Source organism: Seriola dumerili, unplaced genomic scaffold (assembly GCF_002260705.1).
Source record: "Seriola dumerili isolate Sdu_G_001 unplaced genomic scaffold, Sdu_1.0 BDQW01000025.1, whole genome shotgun sequence".
NCBI lineage: Eukaryota > Metazoa > Chordata > Actinopteri > Carangiformes > Carangidae > Seriola > Seriola dumerili.
Genome location: NW_019174280.1, coordinates 14,736,823 through 14,760,201, shown reverse-complemented (window position 1 = coordinate 14,760,201; position 23,379 = coordinate 14,736,823). Strand labels below are relative to the sequence as shown.

Sequence of the window (23,379 nt, the reverse complement as noted above, 5' to 3'; positions counted from 1 at the left end):
TACACATGTAACACTTATTTTGTTCCGCACATAAACCAACACATGTCTAATCAAATATAATCAAATAAGTATTAGCCTATTACTCAAATCTGCAGGTGCAATTCTATACCTATTTAAAAAGTAAATAAAAGTCTGTGTTGTGGACTATACAAAGAAATATTAAAACATCCAAACAGTATGTTAGGTTCAGAAAAATAATCATATGCTTAATGGCTACTTATGCTGATGCACTCACTAAACAAACACTGGTGCCCTTGAAGGAAAAGGGCTGAAATCATGAAAAAACTAAAAGCAAACCCTGCGTACAGACACAAAGTGGAATATATTCTAAAAGCCTTTTATTAGTTAAATGGCTTTGTATTGAGACATTCAAATAAATGACTGATTTAAACCTTTGCAGGTCTTCATCGGTTTATTGGGTTCATCATGGGATAAAAAGTAAATGCCACACTTTACTCAATCATCAATAATCGCAAAATAAGTATGCATGCTAAAAATTATTTATTTTAATATACAAAAATTGAATGAAAATAATATCAAAGATTTTTTTTTTTTTTTTAATATCTCTGCCTGACAGTGTTTGTGCATTCACACATCCTAACCTCTCACTGTACATCCAGTGAGCAGTTAACTCTACAGTTCTCTGCAGGAACCAAACTGCTGCATCAGGTATTCTCTTTGATGTGAAGAAAACAAAACCATCACACAATGTGTGAATGTGTAGACTGACTAACTCCTGTAATCCTGTATAGTACAGACTCCAGACTGCAGCTGTAAACGAGTGTGTGTGTGTGTGTGTGTGTGTGTGTGTGTGTGTGTGTGTGTGTGTGTGTGTGTGTGTGTGTGTGTGTGTGAGAGAGAGAGAGTGTGTGCTGCACCAATCTGCCTGATTAAATGTGTATCAATGAACTCAGTTCAAAAATAGTGTACAAACAAAACACAAATGCAAGAGTGTAATATACACTTCTATATATTCAAACTTATGTTTTTAGCAATTAATAAACTGCAGTGGGAGCAATGCACTCACTCTTAACAAATCACAGTATAGGCCTAAAATATAAACTCAAAAAATACAGTGAAGCTGAAACATAAATCCATGCAGTGATATTAAAGATATATCTTGTTATGGTCAGTTGTGAACGCGCATTCCTGCACAGAACGGACGAGCTCGCGCATCTGGACGTGCACCTTGCACGGCAGGCAGTCCTCGGTGAAACAAAGAAGACGTGGAGGAGGCTGTTTTTATCCAAAGGTGGAGAAGGTGGAGGAGGGAGGAGGGAGGAGGGGGGAGGGGGAGGAGGAGGAAGGAGGGAGCATCATTTACAGGATGGAGAACCATCTAGGATTTCTCTCCTCTTATCTCTGGCTAATAAACGCGATGACGTCACCCTGGACTTAAAGGGGGCGTGGTCTAGGCGCCGTGACAGGCTTGATTGACAGTCTTGCTCAGTGATTAAAGGCGCAATCAGCCTTCACACAGCAGCAAGGAGAGGATGATGGGAGTGAATATGTGAAGGTTAAACCTGAAATCTATGTGATATAAGTGCTTTTATTGTGAAGCACGATCAATTCAGCAACACACAGCCTAGCAAAATAATATGACATAAAGCATTTTATATAGTAATTGCATTTAAATACAGTACAAATTAAATACAAATAGAATCAAAACACATGTGCTATTGTGGAACAAAGAGTAATATTAGTACATTTTTATATGAAAACTCCTCAGGATGTTTCATGTTTCCTAAAAGGTGTAAATATTTACCTAATCCTGTACTAAAATGATTGTGTAATTCTTGTAAACTTTCAAAAGCAAGTGTAGGTTTTCACTGATATTGTGTTTCATATTTTATGGTATGACTGTAACATCATAATATTTCTCCAGGGACAAATGTTTACATTACTGTAGTGAACTACAGTACTGTAGTAGTATGTTTTGGATGATGACTAGCCTATAGGTCTTTTTGAAATTATTTCTATTCCAAAACCAACTATTAATAAAGTGCTTAAGAGGTGAATCTTGATAACTGAAACTTAAATGTTTCATCACAGTTTCATCGCCAAAAAAATCACAAAATTCATTCCTCAATAATGGACTCAATTGTAAGTTTCAGCCCTAAACTGCCATTTCAAAATCAAATTTAATGACTTGTAACAAAGTAGAAACCTGTAGCACACCTGTAGTACACCAAATATTATTTTACTGACACCATGAGACATCCTGCACATTAAAGTTGTAAACACCATTTTAACACCCCTTTCTAAAATGAATCTATCATTCCACTGTAGCCTAATGATTCTCTTTTCTTTTTTCTTTCTGTCTCTCTGTTTCTGTGCCCAAGTAACATGTCAGGACGTGTCCTAGCCTCTACCTGAGCTGAAGCAGCGCGGTCCTGTAGGACTGCAGTGTCTCTTTAAAAGGCGATCCCATGCACAGGATCCAGGGGGCCGGCCCTTGATCGACTTGCATGCGTGTGTGTATGTGTGTGTGCGCACGCGCGTGTGTATGTATGTGTGTGGTTGTGTGCGTGTTCGTGTGTGTGTGTGTGTGTGTGTGTGTGTACGCACGCTCGCACGCACGCACGCACGCACGCAGCGCTGTGTGGAGAGCAAATCGAGATACAGTAGTAACCCAGAGTGAGGTGGCAGTCTTATTCCACATCGACACTGACTTGCCCTGCATGCATCCTATCTGTCTCTATATCGGCTGAGCGCACTTGAGGAGTGAAAGAAGAAAAGAGTCAAGATGGCATCGGGAAGTGGCTGTGGACAATCCAGGATCTAGTTTCTTCTGGGTTTTTTTTTTATTGCTACCACGGAGCGCAAGTGACTGGCCGTGCAAGGTATTTCATTTAAAGTGTTCAGAGGGGATTTATTTCCCAGAGTGATGAGGTTTGAGCACTTTCCCCTCCAATGATCTCCAGTAGGTGGATTCAGATCCTTGCACCATTGACGGGATTTTGTGTAGAGCTCCTATTGATGAGCAAGTAGTGTGTTATTATGAATGTAGTGAAGCTCAAAGAGGCAACAGCTTCATTTAAACCCTTTTGGTATTTTTAAGAAAGAGTTTATTACCGCTTCATTGACGGAATGTTTTAGGCTACACATTCAGCGGTAGTGTTGTAGGATATCTGTTGGAGGATAGGTTGTGTTTTAACTGGGCTCCAACCGAGTGTTTTGGGGTTTATTTATTCTTTCTTTATGTCCTCAACAGGCGTTAATAACTAAGTTGCTCTTAGCCCTGTTGGGACTTCGCTGGTGTGGAATAGCAACAAAGAACGGGAGCGCGCATTCATGGGACGCGACTTTGACAGCTCTTCATCTCTTGTCTTATAACTTTATTACCTGGCAGCGGGGGCAAGGTTTTGACTTGAGCAGGAGATAATGGCTGAGGCTCCGCTAGCCGATCCACTCCCGGACTTGGACGTGGTCATCGACCCGGACTTCGAGCCCCAGAAGCGGCCCAGATCCTGCACCTGGCCGCTGCCACGACCAGACTCGAACGCGGTGAAACCGGAGAGCAATGACACAGATATTATCCCCGAGGAAGAGGATGATGAAGAGGACAATGCCACCCCTACGGCCATCAGTGTCAATGGCTCTGGCGTGGCGACAGAGGACCAGAGCAGCAACAGCCCCATCGCCGATGGAGCGCTCTCATCCCCGGGCCAGGAGAGCGGAGGCTCCCCGCTCTCCACGCACTCCCCGACGGCCACCTCTGGTGCGATGACCCCCAGCAGCCTGGCTGCCCAGCAGACCCCGAGGAAAGCATCATCTCGCCGAAACGCCTGGGGAAATCTCTCCTACGCCGACCTGATAACCAAAGCTATTGAGAGCGCGCCGGACAAGAGACTGACACTGTCCCAAATTTATGACTGGATGGTAAGATCCATCCCCTACTTCAAAGACAAAGGCGACAGCAACAGCTCTGCAGGATGGAAGGTAAGAGTCGCCCCCCCACCCCCCATGCCCCCCCCCCTCCTCCATCAAAACAAAAACAAAAAGCATGTGGCTTGTAAACCCACTGACGTACACACACAGACACTCACACGCACACAATTATGCCACAGCGGTCTTATTTTTACGAGCGACTATTTGGAAAGTCTGGCTCCCATTATGGCTTTCATTGTCATTCTAATGGAAATTACAGATCAGTCGGTAAATGCAATCAAAAAGAGGGGGGGGGGGCATCACGTTAGGGGGTTATTTAAGATCATTAATCTCGTTAAGATGCGTGAGGTTTGGTGAACCACACATAATTATCTCTTAAATTGACCAAAACATGATATCTTGCAGTTATCCCCGGACATTTTACAGTCAAATAAGGCTGTGGGGTTTGATTGAATTTGCATTAGATGCATGTCCTTTTGTCTTTTTTTTTTTTTTTTTTAAGTCATTTCTGATGAGTTATGTGCATAATATTCCTCTGAGGCCACAGCCACAGTCACATGTGTGGAATTAGAGCAAACAGAAACGTTGCAACCGGTTTGTCTGGAAACACAGTGGCCTATTTTGAGTGACGCAACCCGCGTTTAAGACGCTCAGAGAATGATACAATTACATAAGACAGTTTACTGAGCAGCAGCTAATCCATTAATAGGACAAGGAGCTGAATGTAAACAAAACGATTTAATAACAATAATGCCATGTGGAAACACGTGAATCCTAATAAGACCTCTGGTTTTATGACTATTACCTCCACTATGAAAAATCCATCCAGTGCACTTACAGTCATTTAGTCTTCTTGTGGTTTTGAATAGTGATATTATAATGACTTGGTTCCATCCCTTCATTTTTTTTGCTCATAAATTTAGAAGCTGAATTTCCACCATGCTACTGTAACCACAGAGGCATTGCCCTGTTTGCCTTTTGTTATGTAAACCTTGCCAAGGATGTGTCAGTCTCTTGGGTCAGGTAGGCAACTGCCAAGGCTGCTGATCCTGCCATGGGGGAATTACATAACTACTGGGTTGCCGTGAGTTTAGGTGAGGTGTTAAGGGTACAGCTTATTTTACAGGCGGTGATCTGGTCACCCAAAAGACATATGGGACCCGCGAAAAGAGACAGTGTGTAGGAGGGAGAGGCAGAAGGTCAGAGAGCGGAGATTAATAACCCATCAGAAACTGAAGGACCTGTCCCATGGGGTGTGGAGCCTATAGGCCATATTTTGTCAGGGCTTCTCAAGTATTGCTATGTGATATGGTCCAGTGAAGAGCAGAGAGGGAGGTTGTGGGTGTAACCCCACCAAGTCAAGGCCCGGTTCACCATCACCATGCAGGGCTGTTACTCCTGGAATTTCGGGCATGAGGGCCTGGCTGTCGGTGGTCTAGTGTTACACATGGACTGTCAATAAATGTTGGCTGCAGCTTTTTTTTTTTTTTTTTTTTTTTTAGCTTTCTCATAAGAAACTTTTTTAATTACAGACTCTAGTTGTGTCTTTTTCAAACAGAGTTATGCTACCATAAAGCTTAGATGAAGTCCATTAACAGAAACTTTTCTTTAGGGTGATACATCGCTAGAGAACAGACAAAGCAGGTTCCTCTGCATTTAAGGCCTGAAAATGTCACAAGCTGCAGTCAGGTTTTAGTGAAAAAGCCCGTGAAACCAAAGCCAGTTTGAGGAGCCAGGTGTTCAGAAGTCTACAACTATACAGGGACGTATTCAGAAGCCCCTCTGCTCTCCATTTCACTCTTAGAGACTCTTAGGTTTCACCTCCACACAGAGCCGGGTTTGAACACCTACAGTTTCATGCAGTCAGGGCACCTTTGTTGAGGAGATTTGCTGAGCAAATCCTAGTAATCCCACTGGGTTTCTCTCCCAGGTTCCCACTTACATCATTCTGCTTCATATCTCTGTCAGTTAACCATTAGCCCTGGTAAAAGTGGGTTGAGACAACCAAGCATAACACTTGGAAATCTTTTATCACCTTAGATTGTCTTTAACCAAGAGAGGCCACTGGATATGCTTTTAATAGAAACTCACCGTTCAGTCATTTACTAGTATTTACACTTTGTACACTTGATGTCATCCATGATATAGTCCTGATTTTAATCTACAGTCTGTGTTTCTAAGGGCTGGGTATCAATCTGAATATTTATTTTTTGTGTTGAATGAAATATGCCACAGTTTGAAATAAGTCAGTCATGATGAAGAAAATCAAATCAGAATCATTCTTGAATTGTGAGTGTGAGTTTGACAGCTCATGTGTTGGACCACTCTGCCTTTTTTGGTACCACAGATCATACCAGTATGTGTGAGGAGTTTTCCAGCAGAAGTTGTGTGCTTGGAGGGGCAGGACTGTTTGGAGCTGCTAAAATGTGTGCTAAGAGAAGCTCTGGTATGGCGGGGGAGTGACGGACAGCATCTCAAAATAGCACCTGTAAACATGTCTGTTAACTCTCTGAGTGTGTGCGTCTTTCATCTGTGTGTCTTCGCATAATCGAAAGATTAGGTGGATGCACCTGTGTGTGTGTGTGTGTGTGTGTGTGTGTGTGTGTGTGTGTGTGTGTGTGTGTGTGTGTGTGTGCATGTGCAAGTATTCCTGGCTGCACTGAACCTTGTGCTCTAGTGTTACTTAACCCTGCTGTAACAGACTCCCTTTTCCCAGCAGCTGCCCATCATAGGCCGAGACCTAGTTATGTCACAGTGACACTCCAAGCGTGCACACACACACACATACACACACACACACACACAAGCACACAAGCACACACACACAGATATACATACTGTATCTGATCATTTCACTTATGGTTATGAGGTTTTAATAGCCACACATGGTAACATACATGGTACATAGAGTTCTCTCTATCCCAGATAAAGTTGACTTCTTATGTTCCCATGTATGTTTTTAAACCTGCCATACCTTCCCACACAGACAGGCATGCACAGACATATACAGCGCATTTGCCTGGTCATGTTCAGGCTTATCACCAGGGTTCATGACTGAGTCCCTGCTGCAGGTCTTAATTTATACAGAGGTCTGAAATGAGTTTGACTCATTAGAATAATTAGATTATTTCATCTTTAAGACCCTGAGGGTTACAGTGAGCAGTGTTTATTGTCAACCTGAGGTTGTTGTTTAACACTTACATTAGCCTTAATGTCCTCTTATAATTGATGGCTATTTGCAGGTACTTAATGTTCAGCTAAAACCACAAATCAGTGAGTAATGACCACAAGAGTTTAACGCACCTTTTCTCTCAACAGAGTCCAAAAGAAATAGAGTTTCACCCATGGCACAACCTTCACACACATGGACACACACACATATGCCGCTGCCCCACACTCCGCACATTCCCCCATCTGACTATGTCTGCAGGCGTATGGAAAACAGTCCGTTGTCAGCCCACTGGGCAGGTTGATTACCATTTTAATGGCCTCGCGAGCTGAAAGTGTTGATTCTGTGGGACTGAAATTATTTATTGTTCCTATCAGAGCGGGACATGGTTGACAAAAAGGAAGGGGTTGGCAAAAAAAAAAAAAAAAAAGAAAAAAGGAAACAACATTAGTCCTTTCATTTGCTGTCTATCAATGTAGAGTGAAATTAGCTTTATGTGGGCAATAAGATCCCAGTGTCAGCCATAAATATTATTGCAGGACTAGGTTGCTAGTGACTGGAATATAAACTTGTAAGCACTATGAAAGTGGTAAGCTCTACATAGGATGACTGGCTAGTAAGGAAATTCTTATAATACTGCAGAAAATACCAAAAAAAGATTAGCCAGGAAACAGGGGCTGTCTGTGTGCAATTGTGTGAGTGGGTGTGTGTGCTCAGGTACTCAGAGCACAATCAGGAGGCCTCTCAGATGGAGCAGGCACCGTGCCAAGCTGAAGGAACTGAAGCAAAAAGGCAATAAAAAAGGGAGTGGAGGGGGTCGGGGTGGGTGGGTGGGTGGGTGTGTAGTTGAGGGGCGCGTGAAGACAGTAGAAGGAGCAGAAGGGAGGGGGAGCTGAGGGAGTAAATTAACAAGCTTTGCTCTAAATTGGTGTATTACAACTGCCCTCTGGCTGTGATTCCCAATGGAGGGGTATGAGGGTGTGTGAGGGTAAAGGGGCGATGGGTTATGGGAACCCACCAGCTCCCGGCACCCCTCCAAGTCTGAACAGTGTTGGAGCAGTCGACCTCTGCGTGGAGGAAAACCCCCAGGCTCTGTTCTAGTTCCATTTCCAATCAATGGACACATTTTTGTCTTTGGATGCCGCGAAGAGCTTTCTCGCAATTAGATTTTACTTCTGAAAATTACCCTCTATGGACGAAAGTATGTGGACAACGGAATATTACATCCATATGTGAATTTTAAATATCTTATTTCCAAAGCATGGCCATTAATGTGCTGCTGTAACAGCCTTAACTCTTCTGGGAAGACTTTCCCCAAAAGTGTTTGGCTGGGGTTGAGGCCAGGAATCTGCAGGCCAGTCAAGTCCTTCCACACCAAACACAGAAAAAACATTTCTTTATGGACCTCTCATTGTGGGCACATGAGCATTGTCATGTTGAGACAGGGAGGGGTCCTCTCCAAAATGTTAACACAAATTTGGAAGCACACTATTATCTAAAATGTCATTGCATGCTGCAGCAATAAGATTTTCTCCAAAGGAATGGTTCACTGTTTTACATATATACATAGATATATAAATACACCTATCAGCTTTCTTGCAGAGAGTTAGATGAATAGACCCATACCACTCTTATCTCTGCACAGTAAATAAGAAGCTACCACAAACACTGGCCTCAACTCTCCCCTTGTTTCCAGCCTTTGTGCTAAGCTAAGCTAACTGGTGGTGTTGGCTTCATATTGACAGGCATGGCAAGTGGAATCAATCTTTTAATCTAATTCTTTGCAAGAAAGCAAATATATAATGACATTTTTCTGCAACTTTCAGACCAAAAATTCACAAGTATGTGAACAGGTGTGTCCGCATACTTTTGGCCATCTGGTGAATTCAGCAGGTTTCTCCTCTTTCTTTTTGTTCCTATGTCTCTTTCTCACTGTCCATCTGTCTGTCAAAAGTGGACCCATCTTTCATCATAATTAGTCTGCTCTTTGAAACATGCAGACATACAGTAATCAAGTTGACTAGTCCCCTGTGTGTGTTTGTGTACACAATCTGTACACTTCTCCTTTGTTCAAATGGCTTCAAAAGGCCGAGAAAAAAAGAAAGAAGAGCAGTTTTTTTTTTTTGTTTTTTCACTGGTTTTCCCATCATTTTCTGCGTCCTCACCACCACAGCCGTGTCACACTCCGCACGATCTGTTCTCCTCAAAGACACTTCTCAATTATTCAGTGCGCTCGGGATGAATTCAGATCACTGTATTAATTTTTAAGAGCCTGTTCTTGGCTAAAGGCTAACCCTCTTTCACAGTTTCTGTCTCTCTTTCATCACTCAAACTCCTCTTTTGCACTCTATACCCCCCCTTCTCTCTCTCTCTCTCTCTCTCTCTCTCTCTCTCTCTCTCTCTCTCTCTCTCTCTCTCTCATGCCATCCCTCATTATTTTCCTGCCAGCTCCCTCATTTGTCTGGATGTAAAACACAAGCAAAAACAAGCTATCTCCCTGTAGCTTGCCGCTGCTCCTCTGAAGTACAACTCTTGAAATCTGTTGTGGGCTCTAATGAATGGAGATAAATCTTGGGCTTCTCCTCTCGTTACGCTCCATACTCCCTTGACTCCTGTCTTTTTGCGGACATCATGGCACCACTGCAGCATTTCTTGAGGCAATTGAGACTTTATAGCCACATTGTCATTGTTGTTGTAGTGAAAATATGCAGATTGTAAATTAAATGAATAGTCCTAAAACCTCGATGTGACTGTACTGCATAGTTAAAATCAGATTTCAGACATGACTTTGAATTGCTCAACATGATGATGATAGTTGGTGGGGGGGGGGCAGACAGGTCACAGGATTTATATGATGAGTTGTCTGTCTGTATGTGTTAAATACACACATGCACAAAGCAAAACCAGAAACCAGCTGCCTGTACATGCCCGTTCCTTGATAAAATCTAAAATACAAACACTTGTGTCTCACTCGCTGATTATGTGCTAAAGATGTGGGCTGGATTAAGACTGGCATGTGTGCTGCAACTGTCAACTCTTTAGCCGCATGTACATTTTGTCCTTGCATAACATATTTCATACATAATAATGTGTCCTGCTGTTATGTTCCTGGAAAAAGGCTTATTTGCTTTCTTGATTTCTTGAAGATTGATACCACTCAATCACACAAAATGTTAGCTTAGCATAAAAACTGGAAACAGGGGGAAACAGTTATCCTGGCTTTCAGTTTTCAGTTTTTATATATAACATATAACATGGTGATTCGTGAGCTTTAGAGATACTTGAAGGCAGATTTTGTTACCTTTTTTGGACAGAGCCAGGCTAACCTGGCTACCAGCATTATATTTACCGTACAGATTTGAGGCTATTATCAATCTTCTTATTTAACTCTCAGCAAGAAAACTTTTCCTTTAAACATATTATTTCTCTTCTACGTGAGTATTTTTAGGCAGCAGTTGGAAGGCAATTATTCAGTTCAAACTGAGGCAGCAAGAAAAAAAAAGCTCCCCTAGAAAAATGTCACACTTTGTAATATTCAGTTTATTAGCAACAGTGAGTGTGTCTGGCTATGCTGATGCTGTAATTTTCTGCAGCCCGCATCATAACAAATCTCAGGTGGAATTTTCTCAGAGGATTAATTTTAACTTGTTCACTGAGCTTGAAGAACTATCATGTTTCAGTATCTTTCCAGCGCCTGTTGAATCACCAACACTTCTGATCCTGCTATCAAAACACCCTCACACTGCAAAAAAATTGCTCAGCAGTTTATACAACATCAGATTACACTGATCTTCTTCAACGGTTGCTGCATGAAACTAGTGTTTCAGCCAGATAACTGTAGCAAAGAGCAGTGCTGAAGCTGCATCATCAAGAGCTGGTGCTGGTAGGGAGGCAAGAAATGCATCGGAATAGCAGAAATCCCCTAGAAACACAAAACAATATATTCCTTTTAACATTTAGGACAAATATACAACAAACCAGCTCGGTACTGTAATGTTCTGTAGTTGACCCTAACCTTTGACCTCTGTGGAGTAAGGTTAAGCAAAGAACAGTATTCTCTAGCAGAATCAATAAATCATATGGAGGAGGAAAGTTGTAGTTTTATAAGAGAGAATACAGAAACACTAGTCTGACTGGAAAATCATACTACGAGTGTGTCGCTCCAAGACATCCTGTCTGTCTGTCACTGGAAAAATAAATAAAACATCTAGGAAACCAGTAATTACACGCCCTACTTAGCCCAGTTTGCTCTGTCTAAATAATATATCCCTGCAAATACAAATATGTAAAACAAAAATGTTTATGGGTTAAAAAAATATAACTGTTACACCACTGCACACAGTGTTTGCAGAAGGGTATTTTTGTCTGAGCCACTGTATCAATCAGTTATATTAAAAAAAGAGCCAGTATTGATTAAACAAGCATCTACAACCACTTTTCACATGCTGACAGAGATAATTCATAGTGAATTTGCTGAGCATTACACTGTTACATCAACACTACTGTATGTAAGTTATTTTATGAGTAGTGAGCAGCTTTAGCTTTGAAGGGACTGAAGAGAAGTGCCCCTGAGATCGAGGGACTCCTTGCTGTGGACTTATTTACAGAGTAAAGGTGTAAAATTTAAAGGAATAGTTCAACATTTTGGGAAATTCACTCATTTGTTTTCTTGCTCAAAGTTCTGTGTAAAGATCAATACCACTTTCATGTCGGTGCAGTAAATATGAAGACACTGTCAGCAGCCACTTAGCCTAGCTTAGCATAAAGACTAGAAAGAGCTAGCCTGGCTCTGTCCAAATGTTACAAAAGCTCAATAATTAATATCTCCTTGTTTAGTCCATGCAAAAACCAAAGTATTAAAATGACACATAGTGGTTTTAGGGAGGTTATGTACAGGACCATTTCTTGAAGCGGTTGCCAGACAACCAGTCAGGGCCCCATAAAGTTACTGGTCCAAGCCAAGAAACAGTCTTAACAAATTATCTCATACACACTTTGGCTTTAGTATGGATTAATCAAACAGGAAGATGTTAATGAGCCTAAGAAGTGCTTGTAGGTGAACTTTGTCACATTTAGACAGAACGAGGCTAGCTGTTACTAAAGTCTTTATGCTAAGCCAAGCTAGCAGGCTGCTGGCCTCAGCCTTACCATACAGCCATGGGAGTGGTATTGATTTTCTCACTTAACCTTTGACAAGAAAGAAAATAAAATGCCAAACTATTCCTTTAAGTAAGAATTTCAGTCCAAATGATTGTATCTGTTGGAAACTGACAGCGGACACACCACATCAGCTAACGCAACTTCTTTTCCACTTTCTTCTTCTTCTCCTTCCACCTCTATCTATTGCTCTCTAACCCATGTATTTATTGATACAGCAAACACAGTGTTCACTGGGCGGAGAAGGAGAGCCAAGAGTAAAGTTAATGACTATCCAGGTGCCCTCAGATACTGTATGTGTGTGTGTGTGTTTAATATGTGTGTCTGCATAAAGGCATGCATACTTGTGTCGACAGGGCGAAGAAGGGGAGGGGTTGTGACTTGTTTGTCTCCATAGCAACTGATAACTTGTCAAGCAGGTGGGGGGGACGACTCGCAGTTTGGCTGACAGCTGATAACAGAGTGACCCACTGAACGCCTCCCCCCGCCCCCTGTCCTTACGCACACACACAACCACACACACACACACACACACACACACACAAGCACTCAGGCTGCACATACCTCCCATTCTGGCCTTGCTTCTCAGTTTCTCCGATAACCACATTGCTGAAGTGGGCCCCTTGCCTCTCTGCCTCCTCCGCCTCTGTAATCGACTCCTTCTACCACCACACACACACACACACACACACACACACACACACACACACACACACACACACACACACACACACACACATTAACATATCATATACACACTGTCTGTGTGAGTTGTCCAGCCTAGTTTTCATATTTGATTAATTGTGCATATTTTGTTTGTTTATGAGTGAAGCAGGTGTAAGTCTGGGTATCTCCCCCTTCTGTCCACCATCATCATCTGAACTCGGTCAGCAGTCATTTGCCCGTCACTGATTTGAAGTTATCATCTCTGAATTTGGCCCGCCAATGCGACTCTTGGCTTTTAAACTTTAATTTGTTTTGTTCTGAGCCTGTCTCTTTCAATTACACCACTCCCCCTATCTGGCATCACTGAGTCTGCAAAGGCCGGGCTGAGCTACTGTTCCTGATTAACATTTAATTTACTCCAATAAAGCTTTCTGTGTCTTAGGCGGGAGACAGAGGAGGAAGAGAGATGGGGAATGAGGGGATGTGGGGGGCAGGGTGGGGGGTGAAAGTGATAAAGTGTTGTGCTGCTGACATATCATGGAGGAAAAATCACTTCCACAAGTCTTTCTGCGTTGCTCTCACTCGCTCTTAAAAACCAAGATTATCTGCTTTCCCTCCACTGTCGTCGTTGCTGCCCCCACCCCCACCCACCCCTTCTCAGTCAGGGTTATTCCAGATTTATGACAGCAGATTAAACAGGAATTATGTTAGATTAAGTGTTTTGGAAACCATAGCCACAGCTAAATTGAGCTAACTCACCTGTATGAGTGTGTGTCTGTGTGCGTGTGCGTGTGCGTGTGCGTGTGTGTGTGTACAAATGTGTCATGTGTTCGCAGATGTATGAGTCACAGATTTAGATACTTCTCACAGGTGATAATGATTAGCTTTCCAAGTGGTGTGATGTATTGTGTCAGTGTCTGAGCCACTGATAGCTGTGCTACTCTCTTCATGTCCTTCTCATTTCACCACAAGTGGAAATAGTTCCTTTCCTTTCAAAGGCCACCGAACTGAATTGATTGTGTATGTAGGGAACAACAGCAAACTCCAGAAATATTTATTTATACCTTCATTTTGCTCCTGTCTCTAAAGTCTGTTACCCTGTCTCCTTAGAGGAAATCAGTAAGATTGTCATGGAGATTAATTTAAGAGATTTAAGTTTTCAGATGATTTTCAACTTCGAAACGTCTCTAAAACAGTAATACAATACAACACAACACAATTAAAATTCAACTTACACCCAAATCATTAAAGCTCTTACTCAAGGTCAGAGATACAGACAAGAAACATAGGCAGAGAGAGGGTGGTTCCCAGCTAGAATCACACAAGGGTCACTCTAGTCACACGGTTAGCATCTTAGCCACTGTTCTAACGTGGCTGCTGTAAATCCTTGGATTTAGGTAGGTCTTTTTCTCAGGAAAAATCCTGTAGCACACAGGAAGGGATTGCACAAAGACCTACAGAGTGATCACGAGCAGCGATGGCCATTATAGCAGAACACACGGGAAAAAGGGCACCACATAGGTAATCAGTGAAAAAGGATGATACTGCACTGGGCGTACTGTATTAATGAAAGTTGATTAATGGGAAATGCAGCCCAACGAACAGTCTGTTGTGTAAAAAGATCAACGTTTTCTAACAGTGTCCAGTTGCCAGTGTTTCGTTTTACCTACTGTACAGGCTCAGAGTTGCAGGTGGAAGCTCTCCAACCACAGAGGCGGCACTCCCAGATTTGATAAGCAAAGACTGAGAGTGCCATCAAGCCGCTGGCCTGCCAGCCACCTGTTCAACCCACAGGCTTTCTATGTGGACACAGGATTTTCTTGACTCTGAAACACTATAGGTAAGAATCACACATGTAAAGCGTGTCAGTTTCTGGTGTGAATTACACCGCTCAAGATGTGTTGCTGTACAAATGCTGGGCTCCCTCCATGCATCATTAAAACAAGGGAATGATGTTTTCAGCTCTTTCTGGACATCTGATAATAGTTCCCATAAAGTCCCCACAGAGATTTCTTGGCACAAAATACAGTGTGTGTGAGTTTGAGTGTGAGTGTGTGTGCGTTAGCCTCTCAACTCCTCCTCAGATGTTTGCGTGTAGCTGCCGGTTCGGAGTCTATTGTGTTACTCGGCCTCAAGGTCCCTCACACACCAGCCTCTTAGCACTAATCCCACTCTTCATGAAGTCACAACTATGGCCCTGGACTTCAGAGGTTATGTGTGTGAGTGTGCATCGGGCGTGCGTGTGTGTGTGTGTGTGTGTGCGCGCAGGCGGGTTACTGTGGGATGAAGGCAAACCATTGTTGAGCCTGCTTTAGCCACTGAACACTGAAACAGAAAGACGAGGCTGATGGCAGCAGCTGAAGTTACATCAAAGAGCGTGCGTGTGTGCTTGTGTGTTCGTTTTTGTTCATGACTGCAACTGAACGCGATGAAAGGTTTTACACGAGCGCAAAAGAGAAAAAATCCCATTTGTTTTGCGTAATTTACGTTTTTCACACGTATCAGATGTGAAAATATCAGCTTTTAGTGTTTTCTCCTCCTGTTTGCACGAGAGGCTAACTGCAAGGGTACAGAGAAAACACGCGAGGGATAGAATTTCAATTAGGCAATTTTTCTTTCTCAAGTCACTGTTTAAAAGCTGGGATCCATCTGTTCTGGAGCACTCACAGTTGAAAACTGGATCCGTGATCAATTGCAACCACTTGCCATCTTTTGGTTAGATCTTGCCATATACTTTTCATGCCTTATACTTCTCATTTATCATGTGAAATATCTTAACATGTACTGGATGGATTGGTGCAGTTTTTTGGACAGATATTCATGGCTCCCAGAGAACTGGCTGACGCCTTAAACCCTTTAGATTTTATGATGCCTCGTAGCAGTTTTCTAGCCTGTGACTTTCTGATTACAAAGTACTGTAGATAGCAAATACAAGTTATCACTTGGGTCTTATCTCTATATCTTTAACTTATGAGAAGATGAGGCAATAAATGACTTTGTGTCCGTGCAAGAGCTTCCAGGTTTTCTGTCTCTTGTGTATTTTGGGAATGAAAAAACCAGGCCAAGTCGCAACCAAGATTAGGAGGTCACTGTGGATCTGAGGAACTGGGCCTCCTTCCTTTTCATTTCTCCCCTCCTCTCGCCTTATCTGTTATCGTTTATGAGACCTAGGTAAACCTATGTGTTTGCACACCTGGGTTTTATTAGAGAGAGTGGGGGAAGGGGAGGGGGCGATAAGGGTCTGCAGATATGCCTCCAGAGCACAGCAGCAGCAGATACCGGTCGATCATAATAATAAGCATGTTCCTATGTGTTTGCTGACAGTGCACAAACTGACTCGACCTTTAACCAAATCTTTTTTTTTTTTTTTTGGGACAAATTTGTTTGATTGGGAGAAGACTTAAGAGCCGAAGAGCTGACAGAAGAATCTTGCAAAATGAATTCAGCTCTTTTGAGGCTGAGCTTGAGACTGTGGAGTTGGTGAAATCTGACTCCAGGGTTGTGGGCTGGGGCATATCTACCTTAAGCTGACAAAGGGAAAGTTCAGAACTTGACTGCTGGCCCAGTAACCCAGAGAGGAAGGTTTCTGTGTGATCTTTCACCCACAAACCTACAGCTTATGTCCGACCCTGAGCAGCTGCTCAGCTGAAAGCAATGAACCTCTTCCACCTTCCCTCTCATATTCTGCTCTGCTGAAATTCAACATGAGAGTGTTGTATTTGATAGTCAGGTCTAAAACATAGATGGTACACTGAGGATATGAGACCAAGGTTACCAGGTCATATCCTTGGACCAGCTGGGTGTATAAACAGCCACTATGGAAATGTCCTTGAGCAAGGCATTGAACTGTGTTAAGGGTTTTGTCCTTGTCTTTTTGGGAACCATCACTATCGGAAATAGACTAAACTCCACACATGCACTGCAACCCTGAGCTGATCTAGACATTACCTGGAGGAGCTATCTGAATCAGTTTGACCGGACATTAAACAAACTTTCCATTTGAGCCCATGTGAGAACAGAGCAGGTCACTGTCCCGACAATTCACAACGAGCGAGTGGGCGTGTTGATGACGTTTCTATCATGCCGGAAAAAGAATACAAGCATCCAAGGGTGAAGCAGAAGGGTCAATTAGACAAAGACGCCAACGAAAATGTGTAACCGGAGAGATGACGAGATTCAGGAACTCCTTTCACGAAGGGCCTACGCCGAAGTCGTCAGACAAATTCAACTGCAAGAGACTCAGTTGTTTATTATGTTGTCCACAGAATCAGGTCCGGCTATACTTTCCACATCTTCATGGCATTTAGGATCAGTTAGTGTAATATTAATTTATGATTTATGATGAATTTATGACTGTTCTTGCTCACAAACTTTGCAATTGCAAAAATGTAAGCATGGTAACAAGATAACTTATATGCACGCTTTTCTGTGCAAAAGGTTGAAAAGGCATAAACTACTTTCTCAGAAATAATCACTGAAGGCTTTCCACACTGACCAAAGAAAGCTGGATGTGTATTCTTCAGCCAATAATATTGACAGATAGATGCTTTATGAATAGTTAGGGCACTCTGCTTAGTGACCATTAGTGCATGCATGTTGTAGCAGATTTCTCTACTTGCTTATCTTTGTTCTTCTCTTGTTTGCCATTTCTCACCACGTGCCATGCATTTTTTTTATCTGATGAGGGTAGTTGGGCAGAGAGGATGCCCAGCAGTGTGTGTGTGTGTGTGTGTGTGTGTGTGTGTGAGAGAGAGTGTGAGTGTGTGTGTGTCTGGGTCTGTGCATCTCATTGCTTATGGGGGCATGAAATCGCTCCAAAGCCCCAAGGCACATTGGGCACCGCTCTACCCAGACACAGAGCTTTCCTCTCTGTTTTACACACACACACACACACGTGCACACACACACACTGTCTCCTTCATCTCCACCCTGTGTGGTGGTGTGTTTATAAGCATTATTGGTGTATGCATGTGTGATTCCTCTCTACTTGTAGCTCATCCCTCTGTTCCCACGGCGACCTTCTTCCCAACCAGCGAGCCATCTGTCCATCAATCATTTAGTCCCTCAGTGCTGCTGAGGAGAGTAACCGATACCCAGAGACACTGACCTCAAGACCTGGAGGGTCTCAAAATGGCTCCACGGCAAGGGCAGAACACCAAATACACACATAAACACACATGCACACTTGGAGGGAAAGAAGCATGCATACATAGCATGCATATACACACATAAATTTGGAGTAATACACAGTGCAAGCAGTCAGGGAGACATTCTCTAGTGCACATTTCTTATTTCCATGCTCTGCTCCAGGCATTTGTATGTCGAGGGGCCCGATGAAGTGAAGGCTTTGTGCTCACTGTGAATATATAGGCACGTGCGTGTGTGGTACTGTACGCAGAGGGGGCTGGGCTAATAATGCAGGGGAAAGCCCTGGCCTCAGCTGTTGTTGTACTTCTCCCCCCAGAGAGATCCTCACTTTCCCTGCACACACACACACACACACACACACACACACACACACACACACACATCACACACACACACACACTTTCTCTTCCAGAGGAGGCCTTCAGGTCAACATGACATGTGAGGAGACCAAGAGTTGGGAAGAAGAAAGTAGGCCTCTCGCCTTCTGCTTGTCTCCTCCCCCTCAATTTTCCCTCCTTTTCTTCTGTCATTCCCTCGACATATTGGTGCGCGTGGGGGAGGGGTATGTACAGTGTTGGAGCTCATGTGATCTGGCCGGAGAGTCGGGCGAGCAGACACTATGTGCTGTCCCACCCTGTTTCACTGTTACTATCTAATAAAAGACTCTACACACTATAGGCGACTATAACTGACGATGATTAAAAGGAAAAAAAGAAATCCACGCTAAAGTGATGTAATGTGGTTTTACAAAAACTTACCTTGCATATACCTTGCATCGCATTTTGTCTTTTAGTGGTTTTTTTTTTTCTTAATCCTGTTGAGATGGTAACAAGCTTTTTGGAGGCAGAATTGAATTTGAATCATAAAAAAATATACATGAAAACCATGAGTGCCTCACTTTTTTTGCTTTATCACAATGAATATTAGAGTACTGTCTCCACCGACTGCTCAAAGAGACACATTAAGACATATTCTTTGTTGATTGTCAAAAGGCATTATGGGAAATGTAGGAAATTACTGAAGTAACTCACATAGTAGTAGAAGTAGAAAAGGCAGGCAGAGCAAACAGGGAAATCACCATGTGTCTGAGGATTTACCGTGAAACAACTTTTCTCTTGTGCTGCTGACCAAAGTCTTAACTTAAATGTTCTCACACTTTAAGTATTAAGTATTTTCTGGGCATTTTTAAACCTTTATTACAAACAGTGGAGAGGGATGACAGGAAAAGAGGGAGAGATGCAGTAATGGTCCTCGGTTGGACTCGAATTGTATTAATCCCTAAACTACAGTGGCAATGCTTGTCTGTGGCGTCCACTGTCAGCAGCAGCCTCACTGATGAGTACAGAGCATTATTTTGCCTCGGTGGATCGTCTGTTCACGCTCGAAACAGCCTAGTTTGAAGAAATGTCACATCTGAAGGCAAAAGTGTTATGGCCATAATTGAAGATGAGAAACCTGCCATGTTAGAGAGGGGCAAGACAAAGAGACTACAGTTTCAGACAGTCTCTCCATGGAGATATTCATGTTACCAAATGAGACAGACATACAGTAGTTGTGTGACAAATGGAAAAAGAAAGATGGATAGAAAGGTCAAAATCTTGCCTGCTTTCTCACCTCCACCCACTTGGCCAAACACTGTGTGACGTGGGTGGGGTTGACGGATTGTCAGTTTCGAAAAAAGTTGCCGAAAGTCACTCCCGATTCCAAAAGGAGGAGGGATTTTCGAGCACTGTTCCCTATATCCAACAAGCACAACTTCTGAAACATATAGTAACTCCAATTTTACCCTCCACCTGAATAGTACAACGTGCTCTAGTGTGGCCCCACCACTTGTTTCACCGTGAGAGCGCTCTGCGATAGCACTACTTTCAGACTGGAGGGTCACACCAGCCCCTCCACCCCTCTCACTTTCACAATACAGTATAATTATCCCGGACCCCTCACTCTGGAGAGAGCTTAGTGGGTTGAGTGCTGCTCGTGCTTTTTTTTTTTTGTTTGTTTCAAGTAGACGGGTCAATATTGGTCAGGAATCCATTTTCATATGAGCACTTGAGTCAATGTGTGAATTATTCATGAAGACCCATCACCCCTGATTGGCTCAGCTGACCACTGAAAAAAGAGGGTGGGGGTGGCAGGGGGGCAGGGTGGGGGGCATGTATGGACCACCAATGTGCGACAGACCTGCGCTGACCACTGTATCCTCAGGGAATAGATTGTTGATTATCGCTGTGCAGTGACATCACCGTGTGGTTGAAAGGCTTTTAGTCTGATTAATGTACAGTGTGTATTTGCATGTGTGTGTGTGTGTGTGTGTGTGTGTGCGCACTATTATGTGCAAACCAGATGCAGATCTGGTGTGGAGGAGGGCTTTTGCACATGAACGTATATTGGCACCTGTATGTGGTGTGACTTTGTGTATGCATATGTGTGCACGTTTGAATGTGTTTGTCTCTGCACACCCAGTGATTCAAATCCCATCTTGTCCTTGGGCATGATATCATAGCTTTTTGCCTTCTCTCTCCTTCCCATAATCCATCATTTCCAAAGTGTTGGCTCTGTTGTGGGAGCTGTATAAGCCTCCATCTCTTTAAATATGGGTTAGTGTGCCTCACGCTGCCTGTCTGCAGCTCCCCGCTGCCCCCTCTTTTTCGTTTAGTTTGCTTTTCTAGGCTTTTTTATTGTCTTGCGTTTGAGCGTCTTTTTCCTTCCTTTCCTGTTTTTTGCCGTCACAGCAAAACGATGCCATGGTGTTATATTGACCCTTGGAAATAGAAAAGAATAGAATAGAATCGAATAGAAATAAACCATCTATGTTACATGTAAATATAAACACCAACCTAAGCTTTTCTCTCAGAGCCTGGGGTTAGTTGGCGGCAGGTTGAACTTTCCATTTCGCTTGTTTCCAGGGATGCCCTCATCCTCTGTGTGGTGGCATCACGCTGTCAGAGGTGTGTCTGTGTGTCTGTGTGTGTTGGTTATCTGTTTTTGTGGGTGAAAGTTATCTCACTAGCTCTGTCTTCAGGCTGTGTTTCGATGAGCTCAGTGTTTCTCCTGTTGGTGTCAGTCACAGACTTACTACAGTAAATCCTCTGCACTTTTATTGATTGCTTAATCTGGCACAAAGTCCATATACATGTGCATGTTTTTTCTTACTTTTAGAAGAATAACAGCTCAGAACAGATACAAAATCGAATGCAGCTCCCTTCTTCATAATGGGATTATGAGGTTTAGCAGCTACCGTATCAGCGGTCACAAGGTGGTTACCTGCCAAAACAATTACAGAACAGGTCATGTCACTGGTGTCGGATCAAAACCATAAAACCTCAAAAAGTGTACTGTTGAGGATTTCAGCATTTTTAAACTTTAATCACAGGGTTTCAGCAACTTTCATACAAATCACAAAACCAACTTCAAGTTCAAGTAAAACATGAAAAATAATCAAAAATAATTTGGTCATGAGGTGCTGTGGAAATGACGGAAATAAAAACTGGGCCACTATTGATGTTAGTGTTACTTTAGAGCAAAGAGGTGACTTCTCAGGCTCAGGAAAGGCTAGCCCGGGTCTTGGGCCGGGAAAGGAGCAAGGACAAATATGGGGCACTAATCCACTCTTTAGCATTAGCCAGTATTAGCCTTCATCTGTCTACATTTGTAGCACCATAAGACACTGAGGCTGAGAGCAAACAAGGAAGCGGCAACCGTTTATTTTTGTCTGTCTGAGCCACATTTTGCTTCCACACATTGCCTTTCTATTTTTTGTCTCTCAGCCTCACCCTCTCCCGCTTCTGTCTCTTTCCCTCGCTCATTTTCTGTGGCTCTCATCTGTCAAGCTCACCCTTTCTCTCTCTGTCTCTCTCATTCTCTCTGACCCTGTGTGATTACTGAAAACTGTATGGAGACAGTGCAAGAGCTCCACGGAGAGAGGCCGATGCCATTGGCTGGCTCGCTCTCCACCCCCACTCGTGATTGGCCGCAGGCCTCAACGTAGGATTCAATCAGCTGGGTGGAAGTGTATGTAGGTCAGTGTGTAGCGATGTGAGCCTTCTCTCTCTCTCTCTCTCTCTCACTCTCTCTGCTCCCCTCCTCCACCACCTCGGTTTGGTGAACCGGCTGTTGTGTTAATTGGCCACGTTCCAACTTTCAAACCCAGAGACACTTGAGGCAAGAGAGGAAAGGGGGAATAAAGCAGGGAGGTTAAAAGAGGAAGGGAAGTTGAGGATGCGAGGGGGAGGAGAAGGAAGCGGGCAGAGGAGTGTAGGTGGGGGAAGGGACTGATTTAACATGGAGTGCCCTGTTGCACTCAACAGTGCAATAGTACAGTGTGTTAGTCACACACACACACACACACACACACAAACACAAATATACTCACTATCCAAACAGACAACTGCTGGCAAATATAGAAGAGCAGGGTTTTTTTTCTCTCTATTTAAATGTGGGAAGAGATGGAGGGGAGAGAGAACGGGAGTGTATCACGGATAAAGGTGGAATGGAAGAGGGAACAAGGGAAACAGATTGGGAGGATGGCTTGATTTTCCTCTATTTCAAACCAGCTGCTGGCTCTTCACACGGACGGCGATCACAGGGCGCCATCACAGCGAACCACAAACGACTTAGACAGAGGATCGTTAGGTTATCTAATCTGCTGGGTTGTGACTTTGTGGACACAGTAAACCCATTGATATGCACAGCAATCCTGCCTCAGCTACCCCACGCGTCCCTTTCCAGCTTTTAAAGGGAGTGCACCGCCCGAGGAGAAGCCTTGCTCGGCGCTGCTGTACTCGGCTACACCAGTGAATAATTCACGCTAACCCAAATTCTTCTACAGTGCTTACTCTACCCCTAAGTGCTCCCACATACACACACGCAGAAACACACACTCTCAAGCGCCCCCTGTAAGTGGTGCTCCCTAGGCGTTGCCCATAGTAGTCTAACCCAGACAAGCAGACTGTGAAAAGCAGACAAAATAAAGTCTTGTACACTTCACTTTACTACTCCCTCTGCACCCATGTCTGTCTGCATACCTCACATTAAAAGCACCCCGCAGCATTTTGTGTTCTTTGCTGCCCTCCCTCTCCACGTCTGTCTGTCTCTCTATCTGCACATCTCGCCCTTTTACACCCGCCTGCATTTTCTTTTTATTAGGAACCCATCATTCTGTACAGTAGCAGGGGTGTAGTAGCAGTTTAGATGTAGCCCTGCCCACATGAGGTAAAGTACATTCCTGCCTGTCTGGTTTTCTCGATTTCCTTTTTTAAATCTCTTCTCCCTTGTCTCTGTCTTCTTCTCACTCTGCCCCAGCTTTGAACTTATTATGATGTATTTAGGCAACTCTTCCCCACCCACCC

General features: G+C 43.4%; 1 protein-coding gene across 1 annotated transcript in view; it reads left to right on the top strand.

The window, feature by feature from the left end:
• Positions 1-2,661: 2,661 nt before the first annotated feature.
• foxo3 (forkhead box O3) overlaps positions 2,662-23,379 on the top strand; it is a 46,735-nt gene continuing 26,017 nt past the window's right edge. Inside the window, exons 1-2 of the mRNA XM_022765397.1 lie at positions 2,662-2,843; positions 3,215-3,942. Of these exons, the coding sequence (XP_022621118.1) occupies positions 3,385-3,942 (558 nt within the window). The 5' untranslated portion in view covers positions 2,662-2,843; positions 3,215-3,384. The remainder of the gene's footprint in view (positions 2,844-3,214; positions 3,943-23,379) is intronic.